Genomic DNA, 10317 nt, shown 5'->3' on the forward strand with positions numbered 1-10317 from the left:
CATCCACCTCCTGGGGCTCAGGTGAGCAGGGAGTCACATGATGTCCCCAGCGGGGGCGGGGCCGGGGTGACGTGTAGGTGGGCGGACCCGCGCGTGATTGACAGTTGCGGGCGGGGTGATGTCATGGGGGGCGGGCGACGACACGAGACGGAGCTCTATGACGTATTGGTGTGGGCGGGGCGCTGCGCCGTCAAGAGGGCGGGGCCAGGGGGCGGGGCGCGGTGACGTTTCCGTGTGGGCGGGACTCGCTGACGTCCAGGGGGCGGTGACGCAATGTGATTTGACGCGGTGACGTGCTGGATGGGACGCGGTGACGTGTGGGCGGGGCACGGTGATGTGTGCGCGGGGTGCGGTGAGGTGACTGGTGGGACGCGGTGACGTCCGAGGGCGGGGCGCGGTGACTGACGGGAGGCGGGCAGGTGAGGGCGGGGCCCGGCGCCGCAGGTGAGGTGGAGGTGGGCGACGGGCTCAGGGACAGGTGGAGGTGCGGCCACGGGTGGAGCTACAGGTACAGGTGAGGAGGCGCCAGGGACAGGTGGAGGGGCGGCCTCGGGAGGAGCTACAGGTACAGGTGCGGAGGTGCCGGGCCCAGCTGCAGGTGGAGGTGCGGCCCCGGGTGCAGCTACAGCTGCGGCTACAGGTGGAGGTGCGGCCCCGGGTGCAGCTACAGCTGCGGCTACAGGTGGAGGTGCGGCCCCGCGGGGGCGGGGGCGTGGACGGGAGCAGGAAGCGGCGGCTGGGCCGAAGCGGCGACAGGATGAGCTCCGCCGAGGACAATTACAACTTTGTGTTTAAAGGTGAGAGGCCCCGACCCCGACCCACATCGGTAACTCAGGTATAACCCGCACCAGTAACTCGGGTATAACCCGCACCAGTAACTCAGTCATAACCTGAACTAGTAACTCAATTATAACCCGGACTAGTAACTCAGTCATAACCCGGACTAGTAACTCAGTCATAACCTGGACTAGTAACTCAGTCATAACCGGGACTAGTAACTCAGTCATAACCCGGACTAGTAACTCAGTTATAACCCGGACTAGTAACTCAGTCATAACCCGGACTAGTAACTCAGTCATAACCGGGACTAGTAACTCAATTATAACCCGGACTAGTAACTCAGTCATAACCCGGACTAGTAACTCAGTCATAACCTGGACTAGTAACTCAATTATAACCCGGACTAGTAACTCAGTTATAACCCGGACTAGTAACTCAGTTATAACCCGGACTAGTAACTCAGTTAGAACCCGGACTAGTAACTCAGTTATAACCCGGACTAGTAACTCAGTTATAACCCGGACTAGTAACTCAGTTATAACCCGGACCAGTAACTCAGTTATAACCCGGACCAGTAACTCAGTTATAACCCGGACTAGTAACTCAGTTATAACCCGGACTAGTAACTCAGTTATAACCCGGACTAGGAACTCAGTTATAACCCGCACTAGTAACTCAGTTATAACCCGGACTAGTAACTCAGTTATAACCCGGACTAGTAACTCAGTTATAACCCGGACTAGTAACTCAGTTATAACCCGGACTAGTAACTCAGTTATAACCCGGACTAGTAACTCAGTTATAACCTGGACTAGTAACTCAGTTATAACCCGGACTAGTAACTCAGTTATAACCCGGACTAGAAACTCAGTTATAGTAACCCTTGGGATTAACTTAATCAGTAGGCCTAGGCTTGAACTAGTAACAGTTCTAATCTGGACTAGTAACTCAGTTATAACCTGGACTAGTAACTCAGTCATAACCCGGACCAGTAACTCAGTTATAACCTGGACCAGTAACTCAGTTATAACCTGGACTAGTAACTCAGTTATAACCTGGACTAGTAACTCAGTCATAACCTGTACTAGTAACTCAGTTATAACCCGGACCAGTAACTCAGTTATAACCTGCACTGGTAACCCTTGGCGTTACCTTAAGCAGTAGCCCTAGGGTCGATCCTGAACTAGTAACTAAGTCACAGCCTGGACTATTAATCCTAGACACTAACATTAACCTGTAACATGGGCCCAACCCTAACTAGTAACTCTGTTATAATCTGAACTAGTAATCCCGGGCACTAGTCTGCGGCACCTTCAGTCACTCTGTCAGAACATGTTTTAATAATGATTAGATGCTAACCTTGACCAGTAACCCTATGCGCTGACGTTAGCCAGTAACCTAGGCACTGACATTAACAAGCACTTGGCAGTAATCTTAACTAGTAATCCTTTGCACTAACCCTGAATTGCACTCCGCAGTAATTTTAACTGGTAATCCTAGGTACAGATCTTAGTAAACCTGGACACTAACCTGAACTAATAACAATCAATGCTAACCTTAACCAGTTGCATCTGCTCTAATGTGAACTAGTAACCCTTGGCATTAACCTTAACCTGATCTCAATGCACACTTGATTTCCTGAGTTCTAATCGAGTAACTCACGAGGTTAGCCTTAACTTAATCCCTGATCATTAACCATCACCAGTATCCTTCATTATTAACCATTAACCAGATTCACAAACTAGCCTTAATCAGTAGCATCACTGATTGTAATCAGTAACCCCAAGCACTAAAATGAGCTAGAACTAGTTTTAACCACTTAACATCACCACTAAACCTGAACCTGTTTGATCAACTTCATTCACAACTCTGTCATTAACCTGTAACTCTAATCATGAATCTTAATCCAACCCTCCCCAATCACCCCGATATTGGTATTATTTAGTTTAGGTTAGAATTGTCCCTAGTGTGTGTAGGATAGTGTTAGTGTGCGGGGATCGCTGGTCAGCACGGACTCGGTGGGCCGAAGGGCCTGTTTCCGAAGGCCTACCGAGTCCATGCCGACCAGCGATCCCCGCACACTAACACTATCCTACACACACTAGGGACAATTTGCACTAATACCAAGCCGATTAACCCACAAACCTGCACGTCTTTGGAGTGTGGGAGGAAACCGACGATCTCGGAGAAAACCCACGCAGGTCACGGGGAGAACGTGCAAACTCCGTACAGACAGCGCCCGCAGTCGGGATGGAACCCGGGTCTCTGGCGCCGTGAGGCAGCAGCTCTGTGCTATACGGTGCAGTCAAATCTTACCATCCATGAGTACGATCACCACATACACACAGGTTCACAATGGGTGGTGCAAAGAGAACAATGTCTAGTGCAGAGTACGGGAAAGTGCCGGTGAACTGTCCCGTAGTCTGATAACAGCTGGGTAGAGAATCCAGAATGGTCCAACATCTGCAATCGGACAGAATTAACAGGGGTGTAAGCTTCTGTACCTTCTGCCAGATGGGAGCAGGGAGAAGAGAGAATGACCGGGGTGGGACAGGGACAAGTCTTTGACGATGTCGGCTGCTTTAACCCGAGGCAGCGTGAGGTGTAGATGGAGTCGATGGTGGCGAGTGTGGTGTGTGTGAGTGTGGGCTACATCTACAATGGTGGGGAGTGTGGTGCGTGTGTGAGTGTGGGCTACATCTACAATGGTGGGGAGTGTGGTGCGTGTGTGAGTGTGGGCTACATCTACAATGGTGGGGAGTGTGGTGCGTGTGTGAGTGTGGGCTACATCTACAATGGTGGGGAGTGTGGTGCGTGTGATGCATTGTAGTGCACCAGTTCCAGAGACAAAGTCCAATGTCCAATGTCCGCAATGGGGTAGAGGTGGATTGGACGGCACCCTAGCTTATGGAAGGGTTGTTCAAGATTCACGAGGATGTTGCCAGGACTAGAGGGTGTGAGGTACAGGGAGAGGTTGAGCAGGCTGGGTCTCTATTCCTTGGAGCGCAGGAGGATGAGGGGTGATCTTATAACAGTATAACAGTATAACAGAGCTTTATTTGTCATTCGGTACCGAGGTACCGAACGAAACTACATAGCAGTCATACAAAAAAGAACACAAGACACATGACCCCAACACAAACGTCCATCACAGTGACCCCAAACACCCCCTCACTGTGATGGAGGCAACAAAACTTCCACTCTCTTCCCCACGCCCACGGACAGACAGCTCGTCCTCGACCGACCCGCACAGTCCCCGCAAGGGGATGGAAGTCCCCGCGGCCGAATCGCACCGGGCGCTGAAACGTGTATAAAATCACGAGAGGAATAGATCGGGTAGACGCACAGAGTCTCTTGCCCAGAGTAGGGGAATCGAGGACCAGAGGACATGGGTTCAAGGTGAAGGGGAAAAGATTTAATAGGAATCCGAGGGGTAACTTTTCCACACAGAGGGTGGTGGGCGTATGGAACGAGCTGCCGGAGGAGGTAGTTGAGGCTGGGACTATCCCAACATTTAGACAGGTACATGGATAGGACAGGTTTGGAGGGATATGAACCAAGAACAGGCAAGTGGGACTAGTGTAGCTGGAACATTGTTGGCCGATGTGGGCAAGTTGGGCCGAAGAGCCTGTTTCCACACTACATCACTCTCTGACTCTCACTCTACAAATCTATCGCATGCTAAACAGTCACCGGATAACAAATCAAGGCCAGCAACGAAAGGTGGAGCCCACAATGATCCATTGTTGTCTGTAGACGAGGTGATAACGAGGAGGTCGGAACAGTGAAACTAAGCGGGAAGACAGGTACATGGATAGGACGGGTTTGGAGGGATATGGGCCAAACGCGGGCAGGTGGGACTAGTGTAGCTGGGGCATGTTGGCCGGTGTGGGCAAGTTGGGCCGAAGGGCCTGTTTCCACACTGTGACACTCTATAACTATACAGAGTGCAGAATGTAGTTCTCAGCATTGTAGTGCACCAGTTCCAGAGACACAGTCCAATGTCCGCAATGGGGTAGAGGTGAATCGGACAGTAACCTACCTTATGGATGGACCGTTCAGAAGCCTGATAACCGTGGGGAAGACGCTGTCCTGAGTCTGGTGGTGCGCACTTTCAAGCTTCTGCACCTTCTGCCGGACGGGAGCGGGGAGAAGGAACGACCGGGGTGGGACAGGGACAAGTCTTTGATCGTTTCCACCACCGCCCTCTGCTGTCTTCCATGAAGCTAATTCTCTATCCGGTCGGCCAGCTCTCCTTGGATCCCGTGTGATCTAACCTTCCCGAGCAGCCTACCATGCGGAACCTGATTAAAGGCCTTGCTGAAGGCCATCAATAGTTCTGCCTTATCACCATTCTTGGTTACTTCTTCAAAAAAAAACTCAACCGGGTTTGTCAGGCACTGTGTAAAACCATGCTGACTATCACCAATCAATCCCGGTCTATCCAAATGCATAGATATCTTATCCCTCAGAATACTCTCCAGTAACTTGGCTGGAAGGGCCAAAAGGCCTCCTCCAGCACATGAAGAAAGCCAATGGAATGTTGGCCTTCATAACAAGAGGATTTGAGTATAGGAGCAAAGAGGTCCTTCTGCAGTTGTACAGGGCCCTAGTGAGACCGCACCTGGAGTACTGTGTGCAGTTTTGGTCACCAAATTTGAGGAAGGATATTCTTGCTATTGAGGGCGTGCAGCGTAGGTTTACTAGGTTAATTCCCGGAATGGCGGGACTGTCGTACGTTGAAAGACTGGAGCGACTAGGCTTGTATACACTGGAATTTAGAAGGATGAGAGGGGATCTTATCGAAACGTATAAGATTATTAAGGGGTTGGACACGTTAGAGGCAGGAAACATGTTCCCAATGTTGGGGGAGTCCAGAACAAGGGGCCACAGTTTAAGAATAAGGGGTCGGCCATTTAGAACGGAGATGAGGAAAAACTTTTTCAGTCAGAGAGTTGTGAATCTGTGGAATTCTCTGCCTCGGAAGGCAGCGGAGGCCAATTCTCTGAATGCTTTCAAGAGAGAGCTAGATAGAGCTCTTAAGGATAGCGGAGTCAGGGGGTATGGGGAGAAGGCAGGAACGGGGTACTGATTGAGAATGATCAGCCATGATCACATTGAATGGCGGTGCTGGCTCGAAGGGCCGAATGGCCTCCTCCTGCACCTATTGTCTATTGTCTATTGTTTTCTATGTTTACCACTGACGTCAGACCCACTGGTCTACAGTTCCCAGGATTTTCCTTGCAGCCCATCTTAAATAGAGGCACAACATTAGCCACCCTCCAGCCTGCCAGCACCTCACCTGTGTCTCATGATGATCAGACAATAGGTGCAGGAGTAGGCCATTCGGCCCTTCGAGCCTGCTGCCTTCTGAGGCAGAGAATTCCACAGATTCACAACTCTCGGACTGAAAAAGTTTTTCCTCATCTCAGTTCTAAATGGCCGACCCCTTATTCTTAATAATCCCTTAATAATCTTAAACGTTTCGATAAGATCCCCTCTCATCCTTCTAAATTCCAGTGTATACAAGCCTAGTCGCTCCAGTCTTTCAACATACGACAGCCCTGCCATTCCAGGGAATTAACCTAGTAAACCTACGCTGCACGCCCTCAATAGCAAGAACATCCTTCCTCAAATTTGGAGACCAAAACTGCACACAGTACTCCAGGTGCGGTCTCACTTTATATATATTTATCAGGAGAATAGGCTGGGACTAGATTTTACAGAGTGCAGGAAGCTGAAGGGCGACGTTATTGTTTAGTTTAGAGATACAGCACGGAAACAGGCCCTTCGGCCCACCGAGTCCGCGCCGACCAGCGATCCCCGCACACTAACACTATCCTACACACATAGAAAATAGGTGCAGGAGGAGGCCATTCGGCCCTTTGAGCAAGCACCGCCATTCAATGTGATCACGGCTGATCGTCCACAATCAGTAACCCGTGCCTGCCTTCTCCCCATATCCCTTGATTCCACTAGCCCCTAGAGCTCTATCTAACTCTCTCTTAAATCCATCCAGCGAATTTGCCTCCACTGCCCTCTGTGGCAGAGAATTCCACAAATTCACAACTCTCTGGGTGAAAAAGTTCCTTCTCACCTCAGTTTTAAATGGCCTCCCCTTTACTCTTAGACTGTGTGGCCCCTGGTTCTGGACTCCCCCAACATTGGGAACATTTTTCCTGCATCTAGCTTGTCCGGTCCTTCTATAATTTTACACACTAGGGACAATTAGCATTTATACCAATACCAGTTAACCTACAAACCTGTATATCTCTGGAACACCAGCCCAGCACGGGAACAGGCCATTCGGCCCACAATGTCCATGACGACCATGACGCCAGGTTCAGCTAACCTCCTCTGCCTGCACATGATCCATATCCCTCCAATGCCCGCCCATCCCATGTGCTTCCCACGAGGAGGAGCAAGGTCACACCAGGGTAGTGGAGTGAAGAACTGGACAACGTTTGTTCAAGGTGGGGGGAGGAAGATTTAATAGGAAGACCGAACATGCTGGAGTAACTCAACGGGTCTGGAGAACATGAGATGGGCCCTTCTTCAGACTGATTCTGAGTCTACCTGTCCCTGCCGAGTTACTCCAGCACTTTTTGTCTTTTTGTTGTCATTACCAGCATCTGCAGTTCCTTGTTTTCCTACAAAGGGTTATTAGGATCCCGAGGAGCAACCTTTTTTTCCACACGGAGGGTGGTGGGAATACAGAGCGAGCTTGCAGATGAAGTGGTTGAGGCAGGTAGTGTAACGGACTGTGGCACGGCGGTAGAATCGCTGCCTCACAGCGCCGGAGACCCGGGTTCCATCCCGACTCACTAGGGCCCTGTACAACTGCAGAAGGACCTCTTTGCTCCTATACTCAACTCCTCTTGTTATGAAGGCCAACATTCCATTGGCTTTCTTCACTGCCTGCTGTACCTGCATGCTTCCTTTCAGTGACTGATGCACTAGGACACCCAGATCTCGTTGTACGTCCCCTTTTCCGAAATTCCTCCTCATCTCCTTCCTAAAGGAACGTCCTTTAATTCTGAGGCTGTGCCCTCTGGTCCTAGACTCTCCCACTAGTGGAAACATCCTCTCCACATCCACTCTATCCAGGCCGCTCACTGTTCTGTACGTTTCATTGAGGTCCCCCCTCATCCTTCTAAACTCCAGCGAGTACAGGCCCAGTGCCCACAAACGCTCATCATATGTTAACCCTCTCACTCCTGCTCATTGTCAGTTGTTTGTTGGGTGAGAACGAGAAGCTGGTGTGACTTGAATTGGGGGGGATGGGAGGGGGGTGGGTGGGGGAGGTGGTTTGGGGAGGGATGGAGAGAAAGGGAATGCCAAGGGTTTACTTGAAGTTGGAGCAATCAATATTTACGTTTATCCTACATTTTATAGCGAAGCCAAATTAACCTGCAAAGCTGCAGGTCTTTGGGAGTTGGGTGTAAACCAGAGCACCCGGAGAAAACCCACGCGGTCACATGGAGAACGTACAAACTCATCAACAAGTTACCTGAAATGAGAGCAATCAATGGGAGGTCACGGTGGCGCAGCGGTAGAGTTGCCGCCTTATAGCGAATGCAGCGCCGGAGACCCGGGTTCCATCCCGACTACGAGCGCCGTCTGTACGGAGTTTGCACGTTCTCCCCGTGACCTGCGTGGGTTTTCTCCGAGATCTTCGGTTTCCTCCCACACTCCAAAGACGTGCAGGTTTGTAGGTTAATTGGCTGGGCAAATGTAAAGGTTGTCCCTAGTGTGTGTAGGATAGTGTTAGTGTGTGGGGATCGCTGGGCGGCACGGACTCGGTGGGCCGAAGGGCCTGTTTCCGCGCTGTATCGCTAAACTAAACTAAAACAATGTTTGTACCGCTGGGTTGTAAGCTGCCCAAGCTGATTTCAGGTTACTCCGACTCCCTCTCCTCTCTCCCCCGCCCTGGTTGCTCTTCCTGTTCCACTAGTCGTACCCCTGCACCCCTCCCGCCTCTCCCAGCCAACAATGGGGCAGTGTGGGCTCCACCCTTCCTGAGCTCATATGTCGCCCGCCCTGATTTGTCCCGGCCTTTCCTCGCCTCCAATCTCAAAAGTGATTAGAGCAGAATTAGGCCATTCGGCCCATCGAGTCCACTCCGCCATTCAATCGCATCTGTTCTATCTCTCCCTCCTAACCCCATTCTCCTGCCTTCTCCCCACAACCCCTGACACCCGCACTGATCAACAATCTGTCCATCTCTGCCTTGAATATACCCACTGACTTGTGGCCCCCACAGCCGTCTGTGGCAAAGAATCCCACACATTCACCGCCCTCTGACTGAAGAAATTCCTCCCCATCTCCTTCCTAAAGGAACGTCCTTTAATTCTGAGGCTGTGACTAGTCTGAGATTCTCCCTCCAATCCCCCCTCCCCCCCCCCCCATGTTGTGAAGAGGATGTTTCCACTAGTGGGAGAGTCTAGGACTAGAGGTCACAGCCTCAGAATTAAAGGACGTTCTTGATTAGATAGATTCTTGATTAGTACTGGTGTCAGGGGTTACAGGCAGAAGACAGGAGAATGGGGTTAGGAGGGAGAGATAGATCAGCCATGATTGAATGGGGGAGTAGACTTGAAGGGCCGAATGGCCTAATTTTGCTCCTACATCTTGTGATTCTGTCTGAACGGCTGAATTACTCCAGCTTATTGTGTCTGTCCCAGCTTCTACACTTAAGGGTTTGACTGACGAAGGCCAATGTGCCAAAAGCCTTCTTGACCACCCTATCTACCTGTGGCACCACGATGTACCTGCGCTCCTAGACCCCTCTGCTCTACAACACTCCCTGTCTACCTGCGCTCCTAGACCCCTCTGCTCTACAACACTCCCTGTCTACCTGCGCTCCTAGATCCCTCTGCTCTACAACACTCCCTGTCTACCTGCGCTCCTAGACCCCTCTGCTCTACAACACTCCCTGTCTACCTGCGCTCCTAGATCCCTCTGCTCTACAACACTCCCCATCTACCTGTGACGCCATACTTTCAGGGAACTGTGTACCTGCGCTCCTAGATCCCTCTGCTCTACAACACTCCCCATCTACCTGTGCTCCTAGATCCCTCTGCTCTACAACACTCCCCACAGCCCTGTCGTTCCTGCCCTGGTTCGACTTTGCAAATGCAACACCTCACACTTACATCTGCATAAATCGAGGTGGCGCGGCGGTAGAGTTGCTGCCTCACAGCGCCGGAGACCCGGGTTCCATCCCGACCACGGGCGCCGTCTGTACGGAGTTTGTACGTTTGTTCTCCCCGTGACCTGCGTGGGTTTTCTCCGGGCGCTCCGGTTTCCTCCCACACTCCAAAGACGTGCAGGTTTGTAGGTTAATTGGCTTTGGTAAAGATTGTTAATTGTCCCCAGTGTGTGTGTAGGATAGTGTTAGTGTGCGGGGATCGCTGGGCGGCACGGCCCCGGTGGGCCGAAGGGCCTGTTTCAGCGCTGTGTCTAAACTAGACTAACCAATCCTCAGCCCACTCCCCAACTGACCTGATCCTGCTGTGATCTTTGATAACCGTCTTC

General features: G+C 51.4%; 1 protein-coding gene across 1 annotated transcript in view; it reads left to right on the forward strand.

Moving 5' to 3' along the window:
* Positions 1-626: 626 nt before the first annotated feature.
* LOC144612412 (ras-related protein Rab-25-like) overlaps positions 627-10317 on the forward strand; it is a 10690-nt gene continuing 999 nt past the window's right edge. Inside the window, exon 1 of the mRNA XM_078432030.1 lies at positions 627-797. Coding sequence (XP_078288156.1) covers positions 758-797 — 40 coding nt within the window. The 5' untranslated portion in view covers positions 627-757. The remainder of the gene's footprint in view (positions 798-10317) is intronic.

Source organism: Rhinoraja longicauda, chromosome 44 (genome assembly GCF_053455715.1).
Source record: "Rhinoraja longicauda isolate Sanriku21f chromosome 44, sRhiLon1.1, whole genome shotgun sequence".
NCBI lineage: Eukaryota > Metazoa > Chordata > Chondrichthyes > Rajiformes > Arhynchobatidae > Rhinoraja > Rhinoraja longicauda.